At 41.9% G+C, this 26,587-nt stretch overlaps 2 protein-coding genes and 1 long non-coding RNA gene across 3 annotated transcripts in view; 2 read left to right on the top strand and 1 right to left on the bottom strand.

The window, feature by feature from the left end:
* The window catches only part of SLC9A2 (solute carrier family 9 member A2), an 85,435-nt gene extending 73,672 nt beyond the window's left edge, over positions 1-11,763 (top strand). Inside the window, exons 8-12 of the mRNA XM_029232319.1 lie at positions 2,022-2,183; positions 6,194-6,290; positions 8,519-8,650; positions 10,127-10,217; positions 11,236-11,763. Coding sequence (XP_029088152.1) covers positions 2,022-2,183; positions 6,194-6,290; positions 8,519-8,650; positions 10,127-10,217; positions 11,236-11,606 — 853 coding nt within the window. The 3' untranslated portion in view covers positions 11,607-11,763. The remainder of the gene's footprint in view (positions 1-2,021; positions 2,184-6,193; positions 6,291-8,518; positions 8,651-10,126; positions 10,218-11,235) is intronic.
* Positions 11,764-16,188: 4,425 nt separating this feature from the next.
* Positions 16,189-22,038, bottom strand: LOC114900830. The gene is made up of 3 exons (XR_003794952.1): positions 21,858-22,038; positions 17,706-17,793; positions 16,189-17,095 (listed from the first exon to the last, which is right to left on the bottom strand). It is a non-coding gene; the product is annotated as an uncharacterized LOC114900830 (long non-coding RNA).
* Positions 22,039-22,248: 210 nt separating this feature from the next.
* TMEM182 (transmembrane protein 182) overlaps positions 22,249-26,587 on the top strand; it is a 66,584-nt gene continuing 62,245 nt past the window's right edge. Inside the window, exon 1 of the mRNA XM_029231455.1 lies at positions 22,249-22,313. The gene's annotated coding sequence lies outside the window, so the exon portion shown is untranslated. The remainder of the gene's footprint in view (positions 22,314-26,587) is intronic.

Below are 26,587 nucleotides of genomic sequence, written 5' to 3'. Positions count from 1 at the left end.
GGGATGGATAGGAAAGGCTCTTTTGAGAAAAGACTTTCAAGGAAAGACTTAAAGAAGGTCTGTGAACAAGCCCTGCAAGTGTGCGGGGAAGAGTGTTCTTAGTAGAAGGAATAGTAAGTATAGGAGCCTGGAGGCGGTAGCAGAGCTGGCACATTTCCAGGACAGGAACGACCTCAGAGAGGCTGGACCTGAGTTAGAGCAGCACAGCGCGGAGAGGGGCAGGTCCAAATGGTGCAGGGCCTCCAGGTCATTGTACTTTTACTCAAGTCAGGAGTTGCGTGGTTTGACTTACATTTTAACAGGATCACTCTGGCTTGTGTCGAGAACAGACCATAGGAACACAGTGGTGGAAGCATGGAGACCAACTGGGTCCCTGTTGCAGGAACCCATTGAGAGATGATAATGCTGGGACCAGGATGATGGCAGGAGAAATGGTGAGAAATGGTTCGATTGTTGTATTTTAATGGTGGAACCGACAGAAATTGTTGATAGAATGGATGTGGGGTATTACTTTGCTACAGCTGCTTATAACGAAGTGCCACACGTTGGTGGCTTAAGTAGGAATTTCTTTTCTCATAGTTCTGTGGGCTGGACGTCCAAGAGCAAAGTGTCAGTAGATTTGGTTCCTTCTAAGGCTGTGAGGGAAGGCTCTGCTCCAGGTCTCCTTCCTTGACTTGTAGTGTCTTTCTTTTTACTGCTTCTTCACATGGTCTTACCCCTGTACGTGTCTGTGTTCGAATTTCCTCTTATAATACACACACCAGTCACATTAGATTCGGGCCCACTAATGACCTCATTTTAACTTAATCGAAATACAGTCACATTCTGAGGTCCTGGGAACTAGGACTGTAACATATGAATTTTTAAGGGGACACAGTTCAGGCCATAACATGGAATAGGGGAGAAGCAGGAGAATCAAAGGTGACATCAGGGTTTTTTACCTGGTGGAGTTGTCACTAGCTGAGATGGGGAGGACTTGGGAGAAGATCCTTCTGAGCATGCCAGGTTTGAGACGCCTATGAGATGTCCAAGTGGAGACGTTGAGCAGGGAGCTGGACACTCATTTCTGGGGTTTGGGAGAGAGGCTGGAGTTGCAGACACAAACTTGGGAATTTTGGGAATAGAGATGCTATTAAAATCCACGAGGGGGCTTCCCTGGTGGCGCAGTGGTTGACAGTCCGCCTGCCGATGCAGGGGACGCGGGTTCGTGCCCCGGTCCGGGAAGATCCCACATGCCGCGGAGCGGCTGGACCCGTGAGCCATGGCCGCTGGGCCTGCGCGTCCGGAGCCTGTGCTCCGCAACGGGAGAGGCCACAGCAGTGAGAGGCCCACGTACCGCAAAAAAAAAAAAAAAAAAAAAAATCCACGAGGCTGGACAAGACAGGAGAGTGAGTGGAGGTGGAGAAGGGGACCAGGACTGTACCCACTCCGACATAAGAGGAGAGAAAGAAGGAAAAGAACCAACGCAAGAGGCTGAGAAAGCGGTAGGAGGGAACCCAGGGGAGTGTGGTGTCCTGGAAGACACTGTTTTAAGCAGGACAGGTCAGGAAGGACTAGCTGTTGACCACTGGGTTTATTTCGTGGGGGTCACTGATGACCTCAGTATGAGTAGCTTCAATGGACAGTTAGAGGCAAAAGCCTGATCTGTGAATGTTCAAGAGAGAATCAGAGGAGAGCAATTGGAGAAAGGGAGTATTAACACCTTTTTGAATTAATTTTGCTGAAGGGGGAAGCAGAGACATAGGAAATGTAGAAATATCTGCATTTTAATCTATAATTAGTGAATATTAGATACATGTATGTTGTGGCTATATACAGAAGTATACTAATATGTGCTCTACATATACATATATATTCAGGTATGCACATATAAAAATAAATATAATGATCAGACTAACTAAACACTGCTATTAAATTTCTTCCCTGGGAGTAGTGGAAATGATTTTATTGGTAAAACCAGGTTTTTCTTCTTAATCCGTGGCATGTTAATTAATCAAAGCTTTGCTTTTCTTTATTTCTAGGTTTAAGAAGTTTGATGACAAGTACCTGCGGAGGCTTTTGATTCGGGAGAACCAACCCAAGTCAAGCATTGTGTCTTTATATAAAAAGCTTGAAATAAAACATGCCATTGAGATGGCAGAGACGGGAATGATAAGTACTGTCCCTTCTTTTGCATCTCTGAAGTAAGTCCTGTTTTGCAAATGAAAGTTAGTATTACTAAGTATGTCTTTATAGTTTTGTGAAACCAGTAATAACAGCAAATTTGACTTACTTCCTAACATGATTCCTTAAGACCTCGCAGCAGCACAAGATCCTGGTTAAGACGTGAAGGCCTGGAAGTGTGTCCATTATGTTATGTTCTGTCACATCGCATCGCACCACGTTGTGTTGCTGCAGAGCGGGCCAGTCAGAAAGTACTTTGTCGTGTTTAGGGTGATTATGCCTTTATGATATTTGCTTCGGGCACTTCAGTGTGTTCTGAAAGTAAAGCCTCTTTAGCAAGCATTTTGAAATGGAATATTTTAAGGTGTGTTATAATTGGCAATTGTAAATACGCATGTAATTACAAAGCTATTTCCTCATGGATTATTTGCAGAGTCATAGTTTAAGTCTTGGAAAGATCATCAGTGATCATCTCGTGCAGTGGTTCTCAACCCAGGCTGTACATTAGAAAAACTGTAGGAGCATTTCAACAATACGTATGCCTGCCCCCACCCCCGCCCAGACCAATAAAATCAGGATCTCTGGGGTTGAGGCCCCGGTATAGGTTTATTTATAAGTATATAATAAGCGTATGGAAGTTTCTAATATGCATCCAGGATTGAGATGCATTGACCTAGTCTGTCTCCCTAATTTTAAAAATGAGGAAATGAAGACCCAGAGCGTAGAGACTTAAAAGTCTTACAGCAGACTCTTACAGCAAATCCATAGCAGGACAGTAAATACTGTTAGCAGATTAGCAAACGAGTTTATCATGTAAGCATCATTCCTCCTCTACACAAAAATGACAGATTACGGGTTCCACTGATTTCTTCTTTCACCGATGAGCCTGAAGCTCCTTTAAGCTAAATGTCACCTAAATCAAAATGCTATCTATGGGACGGTTGAAATGAGAGAGGAAGCTCCAAATCACACCCGACCATATAAACTGTGATTTTTACTAGGACTATAGTCCCCTATAAAAACTGTGGTAGTTTACACAACCCAGAATAAAAAGAAGGTAGTGGTCAGGATGGCTCAGACATAAAGGCATTATACTGAATTGGAAATGGTGGTGCTTGAGCAGAATGACTGCTTTATAGTCCCAGCGCTGCAAGTTACTCACTGTGTGACCTTAAGCTGGTCCATCTGTTTCCCTGATGCTGAGTTTCTTCAAGTAGAAAATGGGGCTAGACTTGATCCTACAGTTTACTCTAGCTTTACAATTTACGATCTTTCTTATGCACTGTTCCTTTTGTGCTTGCAGCAAGCAATAATTCAACTATCCAGCTTCTCAAAAGGGAGCCATTGCCTTTGCGGTCATAGAAGAAGGAAATCTCACTTTTACCTCTGTTCACAGTTCATTTTGAAGCCAGTGGTAGAAGCCAGTAAAGGCAAACGTTTAGGGTTAGGGAAAGTAGGTAACAAAATTAATGGATAGCTACATAGCTGGGTAAATGATTGCCATATTGACCATTCCACCTCTCCTGAAATGTTTTCTTTAGAGGAAGATAGAAGCAAAAAAGGGAGGCAATAGGGAGTCATATTTCTGGCAATAATGAACTGAGGGCCAGACCAACTACCTTCTGAGAAAACTAGAGGTAAAAGGACAAAATATGTTTTGTCCAAAGTATATTTTAAATATATCTGCTTGAAAGCTGGAGAGTACGCTTACAGTGAGGAATTTCTTGGCCAAGAGTCAAAAAAGAGGGAAGTTCAGGAGGATAGAACTGGTATTTGTTGCCATTTTCTCTCTGGAATACAGAGAATGTATCTGAGACTCTAAAAAGCTAAAACAGAGGTTTTGACAGACTAATTGGTCTTAGAGAATAAAATGGGAATTCAGAACCTATGAAGAAGGAGGAGCATTTGTATGTACTCAGCTCTAGGTTTTCCTTCAAAATCCTACACCTTAACCCTCAAAGGAAAGAAGTCCAGCCTAGAATTATCTCAATTCATGATTGTTTAAATCATCAGAGATTGAGATTGCCTCTATCTCAGCTGCTCAAGAGAAGTACATTCAAATCTTCTCTGGAGGAAATAATATTGTAAAGAGCGTTAAAACTATCTCCATGATTTTTTTTATATATAATGTCTAGCACTCAATCCAAAATAACCAAGCATATGAGTAGACAAGGAAATGTGACTGAAAATATTGAGGAAAAGATCAACAAAACATAGAGTAATAATAGGCACAAAGGGGATTCAGATAATTGATTTAACAGACAGTGACTTTAAAATAGAAACAATAACATGTTTAAGGAAAGAAAATGGCATTGACACTTTTGGCATCCTCATGGAGATTATATAAACAAAAAATATCTAAGTGGAATATTTGAGCTAAAAATAAAGTAACTAAATTTAGGATCTCATTTGCTAGGTAGAAAAACAGATTAGACACAGCTGAAGAGAGAAGTGATTAATTGGAAGATAGGACAGAAGGAAATAACCAGAATGAAGAAAAGATGAAAAAGAAATATATGAGATAATTTCATATATATATATATATATAGTGAAAAGTTCCAGAAGGAGATGAGAGAGAAATTGGTAGAAGCAATATTTTAAGAGATAATGAGAACTTCCCCAAATAGATAAAGGATATGAACTGTGACAACCCCAAGCAGATTAGATAGGGAGAGAACCAAATGAGATACCTGCCAGTAAAACCACTAAAAGTAAAAAATACAAAGAGAACATCTTAAACATACTCAGAGGGAAAAAGAGACTTATTTTCTTCAAAAGAGAAAAAAAACGTGGCAACCGATTTTTCAGCAAAACCAGTGGACACCATTGGTAGCTTGAAAAATTCTGAAAAAATGTAACTGAACCTAGAGCTCCATATCCTGCTAAAGTATCCTTCAGAAAAAGTAGAGTTAAAACTTAGGAACTTCTTGCGCTTAGGAACACTAGACAGCACTTCAGAGCTATACTTGGGGACCATTTAGAACAGCAAGATCACCAATAAAAAGCACAAAAATGTGAAAAACATGGCACTAAATAGGCTGTGAAAAGGACTTTTTTTTTACAGCATGAGAGCTGAGACAAGGGGGCAGATGAGTTTGGCCTCATTTGGGAACATGCATGCCCAATGACTCAAGTTTTTCTCCACTTTGCACATGTCTGTGAATGACTGGGACAGTGCGATGAGTACTGATAATGTGTTTTATAAATTTTAGCAAGTAGTTGAGCTTGCAAATACAGAATCCCTGAATAATGAGGATCAATTGTATGTACATACATATTATAAATGGTGTCTCTGTAAATGTTTCTAGTGAGGTATTTAAAAGAATAGGCCATAATAGCAAAATGCAGCTAAAGTTTTTGTTGGAAAAAAATCCTGTATTAATTTGTGGAGTATTAGAAATAATAAAGTGATAGCATTGCAAGCTACTCTGGTCTTTCCTCCTTAAATAATTGCATGAATAGACCCTGAAAAAACTTGTGCATGATTAAACTTGTATGAATGATTTTGACACTGAAATCAATGTTTTAGATTTTTGAATTATTTAAAAATATTGAATAATTCCTAAGTGTTATTCTTTAAGATTCTTCTTCTTTTTTTAAAAAATTAATTAATTAATATTTTATTTTTGGCTGCGTTGGGTCTTCGTTGCTGCGCGTGGGCTTTCTCTAGTTGCAGCGAGCAGGGGCTACTCTTCGTTGTGGTGCACGGGCTTCTCATTGCGGTGGCTTCTCTTGTTGCACAGCACGGGCTCTAGGCGCGTGGGCTCAGTAGTTATGGCTTGTGAGCTCTAGAACCTCAGGCTCAGTAGTTGTGGCCAATGGGCTTAGTTTCTCTGCGGCACGTGGGATCTTCCTGGACCAGGGCTCGAACCTGTGTCCCCTGCATTGGCAGGCAGATTCTTAACCACTGTGCCACCAGGGAAGTCCCAAGATTATTCTTCTTAAATGATGATATTATACCTCTAAGAAAGAAAATTGATGAATTTGATACATGTTGAATAGTAAAATATTTTTTTCTAAACTTTCACAGTGACTGTCGTGAAGAAAAAATAAGGAAGCTCACACCTGGTGAAATGGATGAAATTCGAGAAATATTATCAAGAAATCTCTATCAGATCCGTCAGCGAGTAAGAATAATTTACTTAGCAAAATATGTATTTGCCTTTGGCTATAAATATGCCTTCAGATTAGATGCTGTCCAGTTACAGTGGCTGTTGTCCCACCGTCATGCACCCTCAGCAGGTCCCACACCAGACACTTCCTTCCCTCAGACCCACCCCAGGGTCTGTCCTTTTAGGGTACTGCCCTCCTCCCAGACATCTTGGTCAAGGCTCTAGGCTGGAGACCCAGGGAGCTGGGAGTTCTGCTACCAAAGGATTGGAGATTAAAAAAAAAAAAAAAAGTGTGTTATCTAACGGTGAGGAAAGCAATTGATTGCTCTTTTAAAATTTTTTTAATGAAATAGCTTTATTGCTTAGAAGAAGCCTTTTAAAAATGTATTTAACCTTCTTTGTTGTTCATAAAGTGTGATTGTTTCTTCCTTTCCTGTATCTTCTGAGTCACTTCCTTCAAACCATTTCCATTTTTAACACCTCGTTCTCATAGTTTGCTAATAATACAGTTAACAGTGCATACAGTTTGCCGAGCCCCATTTCTCTGCGTCGCGTGTATTACCTCTTTTAATCCCCTAACAAGTGGTGTTATTATTGTCTCCATTTTACAGATAAAGAAACTGAGGCACAGTGAGGTGAAGTGGCACAGGGACACAGCAGTTGTCAGGGGTCCCAGTCACTCACATCAGGGTCATTTCTGTGGCTTCTTAGCTGGCCTCCCCACAGACCAGCCCGTTCCATCCGACATTACGGCTGCTCCATTCTTTTCCTCAAGCCCCTCTTAACACAGCATCCTCCTATTTAAAATGAGACAAAGCAGTCGTGGCTTTCAGGCTAAACTAACTATTCTTTCAGCCTTCGGGATCGATTTTTAAGTTCCCCTTTCTACCTCTCCCTCAGCCACCCAGACGCCCACGGAGGACAGGTCTGAATTCATTCCTTGGACTGTGTTGCTCCCCCCTGTGTCTCCACTTGGAATGTCCCACTTCTTCCTGTCAGTCCATCCATATTCTCCAATTTTTAAGGTTTCCCCAATGCCCTCTATGTTGTTCCCAGACCTGTCTTTGAATGGGATAGTAGCACTTAGAGCTCCTACATGCCACGCAGTTCTAGTACCTCCTTTCGTGATTTAGTTATTATTTTGTTAGCTTTCAGTGCCCAACTAAGATAGCCAGTTCCTCAAGGCAGGAATTGAGTGCTGTTCTGCATTACTTCTGTTTATTACTTCTGCTAGGTCTGATATAGTTCTGGGGATAAGGGTATTCCCAAGAAGTACACATTATTTCTATCAGAAAATGAATTTAATTACTAAATACAGTTTATTTTAGGAAGTGGATTTCTCTAGAGCTTGTAAAACTAAAAATATTATGCCCTGGACAGCCCTCGTTTATAAATTGTATGGCTTCAAATACCAGGACATGATCATTAGTGAGGGAGCCAGCAGCTTTTCTCAATTTGAAAACAAGAAATGTTCTTGACTTAATAGAGGGTCATGGCGCCACCAAGTGGCCCAAAGCGGTTGGTTTCTATACTAGCAATTACTATTCAATAGGGAAGGTATGAGTTGACTTGTGTTTTTCCCCGGCCACTACTGATGGGTACCTATAGACAGGGTACTTCAAGGTAGTCAAAGGTGCTTGATGAATTCGATCGTTTTCTCATTTATAAAGATCACACTTTTCAATGAAAAAAAGTATTCACCAACTCTCATTAGAACATGAATTCTTTTTTCTTAAGTAGAGGATTTTATTTGGTTGAATCAAATACATAGTTATTGAATACATGTGTGGATATATGTATTGAATATATCTATGAATAGAACAAAGCACTATATTCCCTGCAGAAGATACAAATGAATAAAGTACAGCTCCTGCTCTGACACATTTAGACAAGACCACCACCATCACCATCTTCATCATAGCTAATAACAGTAGGTAATATCAATTGAGCACTTCTCTGTGCCCAGCACAGTTCTAAGGGTTTCTGTGACACCGATATATCATATATCTCTGCAAATAACTTGAAATTCCTACCACTGTTACCCTTAAATTGAGATTTGGTAGAACATGAATTCGTTCAAAATTTGAAAGAATGTTAACTTCTATACTTCTTGTTTTTCCCCTCTGCACATTCACTGTTAAGTACCTATCAGAGGTGCAAAGCCAAAGGAATGGAGTAAAGTTTTGGAATTTCCGGGCAGTGATCATCGTTTTTGTAATATGTTGCTTGTGTTTTCATTTCAGACTTTGTCCTACAACCGACACAATCTGACTGCCGACACGAGTGAGAGGCAAGCCAAGGAGATCCTGATCCGTCGAAGGCACAGCCTTCGGGAAAGCGTTCGGAAGGACAGCAGCTTGAATCGGGAGCACAGGGTAAGGGGGCTTCGTGGCTCTGGGACGCGGAAGGCTTCCAACAGCAAAGCCAGGATGGCCCTGGGGGGCTGATTCACAGGAATCCTGGGATGGAGCTCATCATCACGTCTTTCCAGACGTTGCTCGGACACCTATCACCTTCCAGACACTGTCTAGGCACTTGGAATACGTTGGTGAACAAAATGACAGAGCTCTTCTTCCTTGTGGAATTCACATTCTAGTGGGGGAGAAGGTCACCAGGAATGGGCAGAATAAGAAAAGTATCTGTTATGTTAGACGCCGTAAGTGCTGTGGACAAAATAAACCTAAAAGGGCTGAGGAAGGAGATTGGGAGGATGGAGAAGGGTCATACAGGGTACAGGTTTTTTTTGTTTTTAACATCTTTATTGGGGTATAATTGCTTTACAATGGTGTGTTAGTTTCTGCTCTATAACAAAGTGAATCAGTTATACATATATATATGTTCCCATATCTCTTCCCTCTTGCGTCTCCCTCCCTCCCACCCTCCCACCCTCTCTATCTCACCCTCCCACACTCCCTATCCCACCCCTCCAGGCGGTCACAAAGCACAGAGCTGATATCCCTGTCAGGGTACAGTTTTAAACTGAATGGAAGGGCCAGGCTTCATTTGGAGTCTTGTTTGACCTTTCCAGGGAGAGGGTGCACCCTGAAGGGGGGCTGCCGCGCGTGCATGTGTGGAAACTTCTAGGAGGCTGTGTGTGTGTGTGTGTGCGCGCGCGCACACGTCAGGGGAGTTTCAGATGCTGCATGCCCAGCGTTCGGCTTGGTCCAGGGCATTGCCATAGATAAGGAAGCTACTTTAAAAGGATATTCTGATGGACTGATCGGACATAGCAGGCAGTGCATCTCATTCTCAATAATGTTCTATACTGAGCTGTCAGAGGCCAAAACGGTTATGTGTGAACAATATTCTTATTATTTTTTACATGTGAAATGTGGCAGCATCGATTAAAAGTTAAAGAAACTAGAGACTGTGGCTTTGGAAATGCCAGCAAGTTGGCTATAGTAATACTTTCTGTTCTGTCATTTTCAAGATTTGTGAAAGTAAATACAACTTAAACATGCTACATGTTTCATGTATCTTCCTCCCTATCCATGTAGGTTCTAAGTCTCTTTTAGTAATGCTTTCATAAGTGGGTGTTTCTGTAGCTTTTCTTTAAGAAAAGCTGGTGGTTTTCATACCTTGTTCCTAAGGGTCCCACTTTGTTTTCCTTAGTAGTCCTGATTTCCATGATATTTTAGGAGAGGTTTTACCTATTTTAAATAAAATGACTATTACTTGGAAATTTATTCCCCATCCCTACAGCTCCTCACCCAGTAGTTTCGGAATCCAGAGCTAACATTTTAATTTTTAACACCAAGGTTAGGTTTGACATAGAATTCTAAGCCCGTAAAATACAATAAATGACATGTGTGTCATCTAAACAAGGTTTTCTATTTTTTTTTTTTTTACAGATTTCCACCTCAACCTCCCGATATTTATCCTTACCAAAAAATACAAAGCTTCCAGAAAAGCTACAAAAGAAAAAGAATATTTCTAATGCAGGTATTGAATACAGCTGGAGCAAAAAGACTTTAAACTTATTTATTAGTGTTTATAAAATAGAAAATTTTTCCTTCTTTTTTAAGGACAATGAGTTCAGTCGTTTGCAAATCTATGATAATAATTTGGTGACCTTTTATTAGTGTTGCATCCTTTTGGCATGGAGCTCTGCGCACGTTATGCGTAATTCAATCAGTTATTCGATTCTATTCGATGTAGCAAAAGCAGATGTCACCGTGTGTGGCTGATGAACAGGTAAATAGAAAGTTGTCAGTCTTCAAAGGTTTAAATTTAATTCTGTTACTCTTACAACATTTCTAACTTTAAATGTTCATAATAATTTTAATATATTTTCATAAAGGCAACTATATAATTGACTTCTGGCTGTAATTATTAAAGCTTTGACATGACGGCTAACATCTCTTCATTTGATGGTAATCTTTATGTAGATTGCAAGCCATATTGGTGTTTTGACCATTTTATGAAAATATAAAGGAAATAAAGCTGTGCATGAGATTGTACATCCTAGATCAAGACAAGAATCTTCATAATAGCAGCTAATTACTGATCTGTTTACCGTGTGCCAGACACTGAACTGAGCCCCCTGGGGCCGTTCTGACGGGGCAGGTGAGCGCACAGCTGCCGCCAGGTGGTCTCAGTTTGACATCCAGCTCCACCACTTGCTAATATCTTTTGAACCTCAGTTACTTCATATGTAAAGTGGGTGGTTATGAGGATTCAGTAGGTTAATGCATTTAAAAGTGCTTAGGACAGTGGCTGGCAGATGGGAAGCTCTTCAGAATTAGCAAGAGTACACACTTGTGGACACGCGTGCTCGCGGGACTTATGCACGCGCCCAGGACTCAGCTGGAGTCGGGGTGAGCCCTCTGGCCTCCCTGCCCGACCCCCAGAGCCCCAGGGAGGGCACAGCAGGTGCCAGACCCACAAATGTATTGGCCAGTCGCCTGTAACACCTTCTCCCTAAAAGGCCCGCCCACGCTGTCCTTTTGCTCTCTGGCAGGTGGCAACAGCAGTGACTCAGACCCAGACGTCGGGACCACCGTCCTCAACCTGCAGCCCCGAGCCAGGCGCTTCTTGCCAGAACAGTTCTCAAAGAAAGACCCCCAGGCCTATAAAATGGAATGGAAGAACGAGGTAGATGCTGATTCCAGGCAAGGGCAGCCCTGCAGCTCCCCAGCTGCCCACAGTAAAGAGGGGGGCCCCCAGGCCCCAGGCGTGCTCTGCCAGCCCCTCCTCTCCAAAGGTCACTTTGGCTCCATGCGGGGCGACCGTATGAACGAAGGCATCCGACCCAAGGCGCCACCTAGGCTGGTCCGAAGGGCATCAGAACCTGGAAACCGGAAAGGTCGATTCGGGATTGAGAAGCCTTAATGGAAATGGCCAAAGCAGACCTGGCGGGACCGGCCCTGCCCAGCTGTGGCTGGTTACCCAGCAACCTGACACAGCAAGGGAATCCACTTCCAACCCTCTATGCATCTAAATACTGTCCTTGGGTGGTAGAGCCATGCCTTTGATCCATGGGGCAAATGCTTATCCCAAGAAGCAGAAAATCAAAGAAAACAAAAGCCCCATAAAATGTCTCATACGACCTGTTGCTAGCAGTTGTATTCTGTGCAAGCCTGAAGAAAAAAAAGCCACGTGTGCCTTTATTGAACTTGAAGGACAGAACTTGAAATTTTTAACACACCCTTGTTGGTGAAAGTTTTAATATATACATATATGCCTCAGATTTTATTTATGAAAAAATATGTACATCTGTAATTAGTTTTTCAGTGAACGGCACTGAAAATACTCAGAACACCTTTCCATGGCATCCAGGGCAGCTCCTAGAGGATGGGGGGCATCAGCTCAGGGTGGAGGTGCTTCCTGATCCTGGGCTGACGCCAGTTGGTTAAGGAAGAGTACGGCACGGAGCAGAGACCCCGAGGATGGCAACAGCCAGAGCATCTAGGCAGAACCTCGTGGCCTGGCTCCCAGACTGTAGCGCCTATGAAATGATGAGAGTCAGCTGGTTTTCAGTTTGTTCCTCGTTCTACCGCGTGTTTTGGGTGACATCTAGATTCCGTCTCCCCGTCGTGTTTAAATGGTACAAAGAGAAGGGCTGTGTGGGTGACACCAGCTTATGCTGTATGCCAGACACAGAGCCAGCTTGTGACGAAGTCTGGCCTCACGTGGTGGGTGTGGAGATGACAGGGCAGCGCCTGCACAGCTGGCTGCAGGGTTTTCTCTTGTGCAATACTGGGAGGAGGATGCAGGAGACCCCCCTGTCACGCCCACCTGCAGCCACCTGCTTTAGACCTTTTCTGTAGCACATTCTAGAACTTTGAATCCAGGACAGAGGCTCCAAGCAGACAAAGATAAAAGTAGGGATAAACAATATTCCAATGTTTAACCAATTGGTGAGAATTCAGGTTTTGAATTTTATGCAGGAAGCACTTTGGAGAATGTGGGAGTTCTCTTTTTTTTGCACTAGTCTGTAATTTCTTACCTCTCCCCCCTCAAGAAAGTAGTAGCTCAAATTCTTCATCTAAAAACGAATTCTACTCATCTGAGTACTTTTTAAAAGTACAGCAGAAAGACAAGAAGTGGAACATAATCATTAAAGATTAATATTGGAATCTCTCAGACGATAGATTTTATTGGCCTGTCACTCTTCCCAGAAAAACCCCCTCTTTAAAACTTGACTAGAACAAGACTCAAAATTTCTGGGTTTAGATATGAGATGAAGCCACTCATGTAGTCCCTTGGATTCACATTGGAGATACAGCAAAGGAGACAAGTGACCACCTACAATTGCTGGAAAAAGATGAATAAATTCAACAAGAAGATCCGGTACTTAGAAATCCTCAGCCGTAAATCTTATCCCTTCCTTCTTCCTCCACCAACGTGAAGTAAATCTTCTACCTTTTTTTCTCATGTTCTAAAATCTTGGAATACTGCTAGATTGTTGGGCATGAGACAGAGGGAAGGGTAAACACACAAGGTACAAGTTCAAAAAGTGCACGATTTCTTTCCCAAACTCTCCCAGGTTGATCAGTGGAAAGCAGTGTAGACGTAATTTGAAAACTGCAAGTTTAGGACCCTGTGCCAAAATTCTTAATTTTAAATGGAAATATTTATATATAAAAATATATATATGTATTTCATCTGCTGGAAATAAATTAAAACTGACTTTTAATTTAGAATTTTCATTATAGGACTATGATTCACCAAGAGATGTGATGTATATTTTTGAGAGTTTGAAGACTAAGTTACAGTTTATGAAATCTGAAAAGGAAACTGAGATGTAAAATGATCTTAAAAATGAATTTCCTGATTTTTCTTGGTGTCCTAGATTAATAAATATTAGAAGGAGTCTAACGTTCTGGAACGGAAGGAGAAAAACATGGAAATGTTTATTATGATACTTCTTGTTAAGCACGTAGACCAAATTCAGCTTTCACCAATTAAAAGTCAGGTAAAACACTTGGATGACATTGTGTAAATTTCTAAGAAGGAACACTTATGTCATTTTATCTTTATTATCAGTTTAAATTTTTCCTTATCTGTGGAATGATAAAATCGATGAAAAAGAAATTTGACTTTAGTATTTTCTCTGTACCTTCTTTTTATGAAATTATTAATTTCTAGACACTACAGGAGGAGAGGGTATGGAGTTGAAACCCTTTAACTAAATGTCACAACAATCTAAATTTCTGCAGTACAGAAACATCCCTGCCCTTGTAAATGATTCCCTTGTTTCAAACAACACTTGATCCGGCCAGAGTTCCACTGTGATTGTGGAATTTTGATGGGTCTTTAATATTTGTTGTCAAAAAAATTGATTTGAACTATTTACAAAGTCAGGGCTTATTTCTTTATATGTGATGCTAAGGCCGGTTATTGGGAGCAGTTCTGTCAGTTAGCAGACCATTAGAAATTGGCCCCAAAGTCTGACACTTTTTAGAAACATGCGCTTGCTGTATATGCCCCCAAATATTCAGGGTGAAACTCCCTTCGGCTTTTGCTAAGTTTTGGAGTCGGGGTGTACCGTTTTACCTGGCGGGGGGGCGGGCATGTTTGTTTACATAAGAAGCGAGAAGCAGTTACTTATTACATGTCTCAGCACATTTTGCATCTGTTGCATTGCCCAAATCATGTTTATGTTAAAACTGGCATTTCACAAACAAGTATGAGAACTAATATTTTATTAGTTCCAAGTGCATACTTTACTCTTTCAAGAGTGATTGAAGGGTTTCTTTGTGCAGTTGATGTAGCTGTGACATTATCTGTTGAGGCCTGAACACTGAATATTGATTCCCTCCGTCAGCTTGAATAAGCCAGGCTCATGAATCAGAACTGTCTGGTGATCTGGGATTTTCTGGTTCATTTTTTTTTCTCCACTCTTAGAGCAAAATGGGTAGTTTGCTGGGTTGTTTTTTTTTTTTGATGTGAACCAATTTTTTTTAGTCTTTATTGAATTTCTTACAATATTGCTTCTGTTTTATATTTTGGTTTTTTGGTGGCAAGGCATGTGGGATCTTAGCTCCCTGACCAGGGATTGAACCCGCACCCCCTGCGTTGGAAGGCAAAGTCTTAACCATAGGACCGCCAGGGAAGTCCCAGCTTGCTGGTATTTTATATCCCACATTTCAACCAGGTCCTTTCTTCAACCTACCTGCAAGGCAAGTGAGAGCCCCAGCTGGTACCTGTTGCCTGGCAGGGACCATAGCTCTCGTCCACGATAAATGACAGCTCCCTTTGGAATTTTTCCCAATGTCATTCACTCCCCACGTGGCTGACACCCTCAGACGGTCGGTCAGCAGATGGTGGCCAAATACCCACATGGTTAGTTAGTTGTTGAGTGTTTTCAGTGTTCTGCTGGCACATCAATTTCCAATCCCTTTTATATTTCTAGTTTTCTACAATTCTTTTTCAAATAAAATTCTACTTGACTACCTCTAAGAATAGTCAATAAACTGTGGGTAGTTCTCATACCGGTCTGGTCAGGGAATGAGTTTTTCTGTGTGCAGAGTTAACCTAGCTACTGTAAATGGATGGTCACGTTTCAACCTGCATGGCCTATTGATTCTTTTGGATGGCTCGGGACCTCTCAGTCTGTCACAGAGGTTTTATGGGGACCCGTCATCCTCGTATTGTAGGGTGGAGAAAATCCCTCCGTGAGATGCCCAGCCGACTTTAACGCTGGACATACTGGTGGTGACTTTTCTGATTTTCACTTCTGTAACGAAATACTTTGAATTAAATATTCAAATGTTTTTCCCCTTTTTTATTTCATTGGGTCCTGCTGAGTCATAAGTATGAGTGGTAACTGAATTTCTAATTTAAATGAGGCTTTTTTTCTACTTAAATTTCTAATTTAAACGAGGCCTCCAGTTACAGTATCTGCCAAACAAATTGTATGTGTGTACGCTGACAAAGGAGTGCTTCTCCTGGTTTCTGTGAAATGTCGTACAGAAGTTTAAAATATTAAGTTACATGGAAACGTTTAATTAGTCACTATGGAGAAAATCATACATCACATGAAACTAGGAAAGCCCCAGAAATTCCAACTTTTATATTTATACATCAAAACCATTCTCATTTGTACTAAATGGGGTCATGAGAGCTGGAATTTGTGAAAGAAGAATTTTTAAGAGTATTAAAGTAGTTTCAGGGCCTTCCCTGGTGGCGCAGTGGTTGAGAATCTGCCTGCCAATGCAGGGGACACGGGTTCGAGCCCTGGTCTGGGAAGATCCCACATGCGGCGGAGAAACTAAGCCCGTGCGCCACAACTACTGAGCCTGCGCTCTAGAGCCCATGAGCCACAACTACTCAGCCTATGTGCCGCAACTACGGATGCCCACGCACCTACAGCCCGTGCTCCACAACAAGAGAAGCCACTGCAATGAGAAACCCGCACACTGCAATGAAGGGTAGCTCCCGCTCTCCACAACTAGAGAGAGCCCGCGCGCAGCAACGAAGACCCAACACAGCCAAAATTAAATAAATTCATTAACAAAAACAAATAATAAAATATATTTTACACATGAGCCACTCTTTGGGAACATAGTGTTGTATGTACATGGTGTTCACTCACTGTGAGACCAGCTATTTAGACCAAGGTCACAGCTGATCAATCCCTGGGACAAAACTGACCATTCTGTTTGTACTGCACGGATGACTGGACACCGAGGCCTCAGGACCAGCATGGTGCAGTGGAGGGCACACAGGAGCAGGAAAGAAGGGGCGCATCAGTGAAAGGTTCTGAACTGCAAACTACTGCGTGGTGAGAAGTGGCAGTGGCGAGATCAGCTCTGCATCTTTCTACCCCCTGCGGTCGGTGTACAACCCACCACTCCCAGTGGCTCCTCCGTCTATACACTTAAGTTTTATAATTGATAAGCCATGTAGTTCAAAAAGGCCCAACTTCAAATAGAATCCTAAGATCTGAATGGATTTGATGACTGTCAATTAATTGAAACAAACAAAACTGGTAATAACTTCTGTTTACATTCTTTTCTCCTAGTACAAATTTGGCAGGGAATCATGGGAAAAACATGTTACAATTTAAAAAGCGGGCTCTCATTCTGACTCAGCGAGTCCTTTCAGATCCAGCCACGCAATCTCTTCAGGCCTATGTCTTCTCAGAGGTCAACTGAGGGAGAGAGATGACCGAGGGATCCTTCTTGAAATAAGGGCACCGCCAGTCCTCACCGTCTGCACACTTCCTTTTCGGTAAACCTCAACCCCCTATTTTACTACAGCCATGATGGGTGGCCTCAGAGGCGTAGGGTTATACTTTCAACATGTGTTGCCAGGTGGAAGAGGACTTACCACCAATGTGCTGGAAAAGAACTGCAAAACGCCGCAGGAGGAGCCTGTAAAAAACATAAGTGATATCTATAAAATCAGCTAGACCCATCACAAAAATGGATGAAAATAACAGAAAAACATTAGGGGAAAAAAGACCAGTTTTAAAAAGTAAATTACCCCATAATAATTTTTCAGATGGAAGAGTAAATTAATATAATTTTTAGTAAAAGCCCTTCAGAATAAAATGGAGGGAAAGCAGGAGAGAGACTAGAGGCAAAGGTCACCCTTAGGGACCTTGAGAGAGTCCTTCTCACCCTGCATGAGGCGAGAAGTCATGACTTCTCCATGACTATAACATTAGGCTACAGGTTCCCGCAGGCAGGAGTCCATGCCTAACCAGCTCCCCGGAGAGGCTCAGTAAGTACCTGTGACGTCACAGGCGGTGTGGGGCATGGGGGTGATGCTATACCTGGAAACCTCTCTGAACATACGTAGTCTAGGAAAAGATGAACTACATTTGCTCCAGGGTCGTACTTTGAAATAGTCTGAAAATTCATTTTATACCCTTTTCAGTTCACCGTTGGATATTACTTAGCTAAAAGACTGATGTGTTTTCAGGTACTCAGTTCAGGGGGGTGGAAAATCAGTGCCCTGAAAATGTGCAGGATTGCTCACCTACTATTCCAGCAACTGTTGGACTCGCTCCAAAAGACTTGACGTGAAGGCTCAGTAAAGGGACGACCGTGCTAACACCAAACAACTCCTAAGGAACAAAATGCTCATTAACGCAAATTGGAAACTGAGGCCTGGGTGTTTTTAAAGTGGTGATCCTAATTATAAACTGATTTAAAAAACCCCACAGTATCTAAAATTTTGAGCAAACAAGAACTCAAAATTGTATTCTACAGTAAGCTATACTCATCAAATTCAAGGAATCAAGGAATCCAAATACAATGTGTAAAAATAGTTGCCACCTGTAAATGCCTGGATCGCCCTGAGAATCCATTTTAACTTTAGCTTCTTTGTCACTGATCCTTAATATTCAAGGAGCATGTACTACATGCATTCCTCAAATTTAAAAAATGGGGAGTAATGAAATGAGCCAAGAGGGAGGGATAATGCGTATTTCTGAGCAAAGCAGCACCTGTTAAATAATGTGAAATTCCTCCCGGAGTCAAGGAAGGAGACCCATGTGCCGTCTATAGCCTGACGAGGTAAGACCTGAAGGGAAAGTCTCAGTACAGCAGAAAGAAGAGAGAAGGCTGGTGTACTAGGGGGTGGCCTGCCGTTCTTCACTAAGGCACAGAAGGTGCATGGGCCCTGGGGTCAGAGGTTTTCAATTCCAGCTCCATCACTTACTAAGCATGTGCCCTTGGAAAGTTATTTCATGTTACCAGCGTCCGTGCTGCCATCTGTAAAAAATGGGGATAACAGTACCTGCGTGGTAGAAACGGGATGAACATTAAGAGACATGATGGCTGAGGGAGGTCTGACACAGCAGAAGTGGAAACGTGTTCTCTTTCCTTCAATTCTGGGGTAAGTACTGATCGTTTGGGCTAATACTCTTGAGTTAGTAGAAAGACATTTTTTCCTTTAAGTTTTGTTTTCCTTCCTCTGTCACTTGGTTACCTGCTACAACTGGTTCAGGAGAGGACAAACACATCTTGCACACACACAGAGAGTTTTCTTTATATGCAACCCAAATTCCTTTTCCTATAATCCTGGTTAAATAGAAATATCTTTTTTCTTCCACAATTAATCCTTTGCTTCCTTCTCTTGGTGGCTGTACATTAACCTAACATAGAAACACGAACTTCCAAATACGCTTCTTAGGGGCCCTTTTCCATGGTTACAGCTTTAGATGGCCATATACTTAATATCCAGTGACCTTACATAGCTGACACATTTATAATACCAGAACCATGGCTCATTATTTCAATTTTAAGATTACTTAAAATTTCCTCTGTTTCTGAGCCTATTTCTTCTGGGCTTTACTATCAGCTTTGCCCCATCAGCCTGCTGATGATTTATAAGACTCAAAATACATCAGCTAGCTATTGAGTTTTCTGGATTTTTCAGAAAAGGAAACTCAATTGTCCAACAAGATTCTTTTTTCCAAAAAAATTCCCAGTACCACTTGTCATTTATTTCAAATGATTTTTCTAAATAAGAAGGGGAGAGGAAGCTGTAAGTAGTCAGGCTGAAATCTATAGGAGGTAAATATGAAAACAGCAACTCATAGCAGACTTACTTTAACACTTAGTGAGCCTGAAAAATATTATCTTTCTCTAGCCGGCTGCTAGCTCTTTCCTCTCAGGAAGTTCTGTTTTAAAATTGACTTCTCCATGACTATAAAAGGCAACTTCTCCCTTCTTCTGAAGCCATAGCTTCTTCAAAACCACCCTCTTCTGAGTGCACTTCAAATCTGGCAACTGGTCATGTGCTTATAACCATTTATAAGGAAATCAGGTGAGAGGGGACCACTTAAACCTTTCTCAGGGAACATCTACCTCTCTCAGTGATATCTGATGAATACATTCTAAAGTTTTAGGACCCTTTTCAGGGTAGGAACCCAAATATTTCTTGATTAGTGGATTATCTTTTTTTAAAAAAAGAATTATCACCTGACTAAAGCTGATTAAATGGAATCTAAATCTCTCCGGGTATCTGGAGGAAAGAAAGGACCACAATCATAGATCTTAGCATCATCTTAGGATGCTAATCAAAAAGTACCTAGAGGGTCATCTTAGTCTTCCTTCCTGAACAAATTAAAACCTGGAAACACAGATAAAAGCTAAAAACAAAACATTCTGGCAAATGCTTTCATCTTATTCCTTTCCTCTTCCAATTGGAAACCATCTTCCTAAAAGTCTTAGGGGTCTTTACATCCCTAGGTATATTAAAAATAACAACTAAATTATGTATAATATTCCTTAGATGTTAGCTAACAAAGAGCCTTTAGATTCTTCAAGGATACCCAAAGTGGCATATATTTTAATTGTTTACAACGTTTTCCATTAAAAAATTCCCTATTCTCTTTTAACTCTGGGAAATCTTACATTTTCTCCTTAAGATATTAGAGACCTAATGCTTCTTTCTAATTATTAAAATTATTAAAACTTTCCATCAGGCTTGCTAGATTAAACTGTGCCATGTGCACAGCATGTAGCCAACATACGAGAAGCTTGGAATATTTAAATCTGTATCGGAAGGTCATAGTGAGTGATCTGCAAATTTATTTTAAAAATCTCAAACTATTTTGCATTCTCGTCATGTTGGTCTCCAAAACTCTCTGAACCCTGGTCTGGACTTTCCAGGTAAGGGTCCAAATCCTCTTCATCTGGCAGAGCCAGATTCCAGTACCATCTGAGTTAGGGTGGTCCCCATCCCCTACCCGAGCATGGATGACACAGAACTCCCTTTCCAAACTTGAAGAACCACCCACAGTGGACGGTTCTGAATTCTGGGTGACTGGATTGGAAGGCTGAAGAAGCACCACATCCTGAGCCTGAACTAAGATTAAAGAAATGGGATCAGAAGGAGAGCCAGGCTCTGACCCCAAGCACTGAGCCTGGGGTGGGGTCTGCCACGGTAACTGGAGACAGAGATCCTGGCACAAACGTTGCCCTCCCTGGGTGTCTCACAGTTCTGTGTCTAAGGGATTTGATGAATATGCTTTCATCGTTGTCTTAACAACTACTAGCTCAACATTAAACTTTAAAGACTGTTGAACACCTTGCACTGAGGATGGGGAGGGAGGCTGTCTCCCTGCTCCTCTCCTAGCTAAGCACCGCGTCCTAACTCGAGTCAGGCATCAGACTGGGGAGTCGTGATCTTCACCTGCATCTGGGCAGAAAACAGTAATTCCTCTTTGCCAGGACCCAGTGCCCCTTGGGGACCATCTTCAAGGCCTCAGAAGGCAGCCTTCTCCCATTGACACTTAAACCTGACCAGCTCCTTTTGTCTTCAAGATGAAGTCCCAGGCCCAGCAAAGAGGAAATCCTCCTGGGTCCTTGTCCCAAGGCTGCCCTAACCCGGATTAGCTCACAACCAGGGCAACTGAACCAGGCCTAGACTTGGGGAAAGAGGGGTGAAGAGGCAGATGTAGGGTTCCCGCATATAATGGCACAGGAATTACCAACACAAGCTCAGTTGGTAATACTGCAAGGTCTTCCCAGTTGGGAATGTGTATTACAGTTCCTGGAGCTCCATAACCCCTACCCCATAACAGGTTTTCAGAAATTCCATGAATAAATGGAGGGCCAGCTGGCTGGATGGTTTACCCTACCATACACTCAGTTTTCTAATCTTCCCATTCTGCATGGGAAATTAATAATTGTCCTTATTAAACCAGGACGCGCACACAAGTCGTAACAAAACCGAACCTGCCTTGTGCAATATATAAACAGTTTGTCGAAAGGCAGATGTGTATAATTCACTGTGATTTGCATTTTTAAGCATTCCAGTCTACCAGGAACCCTAAGGAAAATGTACCTAATTCTGCCCAAGACCAACAGAACTTCCCCACCTGGCCTGGTAAAAAGGACCTGTGTGTTCCTACCACTCCCGCAGTCACACCTGAAGCTGGTGCTGGAGCGTCTTAAACAGCAGGGCTGCGATTGGGGGGCGCGAACTGGACCCAGTGCAGGCGCGAAGGTCAGGCCTTATTTGTGGTCAGGTGCAGAGGTAAGGGCGTTACGGGGCAAGAGCGGGACTGAGAGGTAGGGAGGCATCACCAGGCAGACCGCTGCAAGGAAAAGCACCCTTGATCGGGTGCCAGGTCGCGGACGCAGCCGGCACTTCGCGTCCAGCCCCGCACGCACTCACCAGGAATCCCACCAGGTAGAGACAAAGCAGGAAGCGGCGGGCTCCGACGGCACCGGGGCCGGGAGCCCCCGCCTGGGTCCCCTGTCCTGGGCTTCTCCCGCGGTGTCGCCGACGCCAGGCCCCGGTCCGGAGCCATGCCGCCTCAGCCCCAGCGTTCCGTAGGCTCACACGCGCTGGGGGCTGAGCTCACCCGACAGGCCCGCGGCGCTGGCCCCGCCCCTAGGCGGAAGCGAGCGGCTGCGCCTGCGCAGAGCTGAACGCCGCGGGCGGGCCTTCTTGGGCTGTGCTTCCTAAGCAGGCGCGGCGGGGGGGAGTCTGCACGGGTTCCCGCTGGTTCGCGTCCCGCCCGGGGAGTGGACGTGTGTGCACGACGCGCTGGTTTTATGACGGTGATAATGAAGCTCTGCGTATTCTGGGGATAAAGAGCCCGCCGCCCATGCTATTGGAGGGCTGGAGGTAATTGAGATAATGAGCTTCACCTGAGGAGTGGTAGGGGTGGGCCTAGGTGGTAGCGCCGGCTTCGGTGGGAAGATGCGCAGACCGAGGGCCCTAGTTGGCTGTGACTGACCTGGAGAAAGTTCCTTTGGCCCCTCCCGGTTTCGGTTTGCCCCCTTGAAACACAGGAGGACATAGTGTGGACCAGCCTCCTGGAGTTGTAAGGAAAAGCCGCGAGCGCTTTCTCTGGGGCCTGCGACGGGAACTCATATCTGGAACATTCGCTGTCCTTTAGGCAAGGTGGAGCCGCCTGGTTTTGAGGTTTTCCATCGCAAGAGGGCAGGGCTTCCACCAGGGGCGTAACAAAGGTGCTACTGAGAGGAGAGGAGGCCGTCATATGGACGTTTGGGCCTCCAGGTGCTACCAACCCGTTAGGAAGCAAAAGGGGTACCTCTCCTGGCTGGAGTGATGGAGCCTGGTTAGCGAGGAGAAATTGGGTGATGTGTGAGGAGTGTGATGTGTGATGTGTGATGGAGTGAGGAAGGACTTTATGTGGAAAATTCCAGAAACATAGAAACAAAAGAAGATAGAACTCTGGAAAATCAGTTCCTGAACTCGCGAAGGAAGAGTTTCATCCTTGCATGAAGTAAAGACCCCTGACCAGCTTATGTTTAGGCTGAGGGCAAGTGAAGGAAGAAATAAGTAGGAAAAAAAAAAAAGAAAAAGAAAAAGAAAAAAAAATCTCAGTTTTGGAATCAGTGTCTCTTGTTATTCCTATAATAGCTGTTTCCAGGAATAAGTTGATTAAGGGACACTTAGTTTCAAGCTTCATCTATAGATATGAAATTTTATATGTTAATTGTCATGCTGTTGTCAATTTGAATTAGGTCATTAACATTACTACTGTTTCTGAAATCTCTAGAAAAGTTTTCTCCTTTAGATAAAGAACCTTGGAAAAAAAAAAAAAAAAAAGAAATAGGTAGCAAAAGAAGGAAGCCATAGATATCAGCTAGGACCTTGGGCCCGGGCCCAGTACAGAAGTGAGGACATGTAGAAGCTTTGCATATTTTCTCTCTGTTATACATGTGGGCGTTCGCGTATGCTAATCTTCTTCTGTCTTCTTCCAAGTGTAATTTTACATACAAGCAGTTGGAGCCTAACTTTACAATTTAGTCTTTAGGTAACAGAAAATGTAGTAAGACTGACTGAATTTGAGGAGTAATTGAGTAATGTATAGAGCCAGAATGGGTGCAACGACCGTTGAGACTTTTTTCTTGTGTTAGGTGGAAAAATAGAGTTGTTTTATGAAAATTGAAATGTGAACAGAAGGATGCATTTGGAAGCTGAGTACCGAAGAATGGACCGTGCCAGTTTTCAGTTTATTGCTCTTAGCTCCAGATACACGCCTTATTGCCCTGCTGTGTGACCCTGGAGCTGGACCCTGTAAACGTATCTCCTTTGCTAGGTGGCATGATGTTAAACTCTGGCAATAGACCGTGCTGAGGGACACTGCATGGGGAAGGAGCTTCTCTTCCAGACTAGTGTGCTGTGTGTGGTAGCCATGAGAATGTGAGACACTTAGTGTTCCTTAGCCCCCAGCAAGGTTCAGTGGCACCCATACAGGCGGCAAGTTCAGTGGGCATCCCAGCTGCTTTCCAGGGGAACCTCCCAGGTGCCCGAGCAAGTAACTTCCTGGCCATTTCCATAGGCACCCCTCTGGTGGCTTCCCAGTGAGTTTCATCAGTTTCCCAGCTGAATGCAGTAGGCAAGCACAAGATATAAAAGACATCTGTATTTGATAGAAAGATATAAAATTGTCCCTATTCATAAACCACATGGTCATCTATGTAGAAAACACTAAGGAATCTACAAAAAAATGTACTAGAACTAGATCCCAATGGAGTTAAACTAGATAACAGAAAAGTAGCTGAAACACTCAGAAATATCTGGAGATTAACAGCACAGTTCTAAATAACGCATAGTCAAAGATACACTCTCGAGATAAATTTAAAAAAATATTTTCAACCAAATGAAAGTGAAAATACAACTTATCAAACTTGGCAGATGCAACAAATGTGGCACTTGGAAATTTATAGGATTGAATGCATATGTTAGAAAAAAGATCTAAAATCAATAATCCAGGATTCCACTGTAGGAAACTAGAAGGAGAGCAATTTTACTTTCTTTGTTTAGAACCAACTTTCTGATCTATATCACATTTCTTCTTCCTGAAGAACTTCTTTTAACATTTCTTATCTTATGTGCTGGCAATGAATTCCCCCTGTTTTTATTGTATGACTAGGCTTGTTTTTTCCTTTACTTTTAAAGGGTATAGAATTCTAGAGTGAGATGTGGGTTTTTTCTTCATTCAGTCCTTAAAAGATTTCACTCTATTGTTTTCATCCTTGTATATTATCTGATGATACGTCTGCTGTGTTCTTCTGTAGGTAATTTGCTTTTTCCCTCTGGCTGCCTCTAAGATTTTACCTTTTTCTTTGATATTCAGCAGTTTGAATATGATAGGCCTACTTGTGTGCTTTTTCTATTTTGGTATTAATCCTGCTTTATACTGTCTGAGTTTCTTTGATCTGTTATTTGCTGTGTTTCTCATTTAGGAACATTTTCAGCCATATTTCTTCAGATGTTTCTCTGCCCCATTTTCTGCCTTGTACTTCCGGGACTCCAGTGATGCAGTAGCATGACCTAATGCTATTACCCATTAGACCTTGAATGATGTGTTCTGTTTAGATTTTTCTTTCACTCTTTTTTTCTTTTCATATTTCAGCTGGGATAATTTCTATTGGTCTGTCTTCAAGTTCACTGATTCTTCCCTTGTCTGTGTCTAGTCTGCTGATAAAATTGTCAAAGACCATCACCATCTCTGTTATTGTGTTTTGTTATCTAGAATTTGCATTTGATTTTTTCTTACAGTTTACATCTCTCTGCTGAAGATGCCCATCAGGTCTTAAATATTGTCTACCTTTTCCAACATAATCTTTAACATATTTATCATAATTATTTTAATTTCATTGTGTGATAATTTCAACATCTGTGTCATATCTGGGTTTGGTTATGACGATTGCTTTGTCTCTTCAGACTGTGTTTTCTCTTTCTTTTTTTTTAAACAACATTACTGAGATATAATTCACATACTACACAATCAACCTATTTAACATGTGTAATTCAATAACTTTTAAAATATTTACAGAATTGTGCAACCATCACAAAAATCAATTTTCAAATATCTTAATCACTCCAAAAAGGAAACCTGCACATCTTAAGCATAACCCTCCAAACCCCCAGCCCTCCAAAGCTTAGGTAACCACTAATGTACCTTCTGACTCTACATTTGCTTATTCTGGATATTTCAGAATGCATGGAATTATATAATATGTGTTCCTTTGTGACTTTTTTTTCTCTTAGTATAATGATTTCATAGTTCATCCATATGGTAGCATGGATGCTAAATAACATTCATTGTGTGGTTATACCACATATTATTTATTCCTTCATTAGTTGATGGACGTTTGGGTTGTTTCCAATTTTTGGATATTATGAATAATGCTGCTATGAACATTTGTGTACACGTTTTTGTGTAGATATATGTTTTCATTTCTCTCACAGTGGAGCTTCTAGGTCATTTGGTAACTTTGCGTTTAAACATGGAGGAACTGTCAAACTGTTTTCTACCGGCAATATATGAGTGTTCTAATTTCTCGACATCCTCGTCAACACTTGTTATCTAATGATTGTGGATTTACATTTCCCTGATGGGCGATAATATTGAGCATCTTTTCATGTGCTTATGGGTCATTTGCATATCTTCTTTGAAGAAATGTCTGTTCAGACACTTTGCCCATTTCTAAAATGGTTGTTTGTCTTTTTATTATTGAGTTGTAAGAGTTCTTTATATATTCTAGATACGAGTCCTGTATCAGATATATATACTTTGCAAATATTTCTCCCAGTCTGAGGGTTATTTTTTCACCTACTTGATAGTGTCCATTAATGAACAAAAGTTTATTTTGATAATGTCCAGTTTATCTAATTTTTGTATTGCTTGTGCTTTTGCTGTGACATATAAGAAACCATTGCCTAATTAATGGTCATGAATATTTATACCCGTGTTTTCTACTAAGAGTTATATGGTTTTAGCTCTTACATTTAGGCCTGTAGTCTATTGTGAATTACTATTTTTTGTAAATTTTGCGAGATAAGGAGGGAGTGGGCCATGGCTAAAATGTCAAGGACTCTTGCTGTTCTTGTCAAAATTTAAGTAGATTTTTTTGAATAAA

Source organism: Monodon monoceros, unplaced genomic scaffold (genome assembly GCF_005190385.1).
Source record: "Monodon monoceros isolate NGI ecotype Baffin Bay Population unplaced genomic scaffold, NGI_Narwhal_1 Super_Scaffold_19, whole genome shotgun sequence".
In the NCBI taxonomy this organism is placed as follows: Eukaryota; Metazoa; Chordata; class Mammalia; order Artiodactyla; family Monodontidae; genus Monodon; species Monodon monoceros.
The sequence above is the reverse complement of the archived record's forward strand: the minus strand, read 5'-3'. Positions and strand labels throughout refer to the sequence as shown.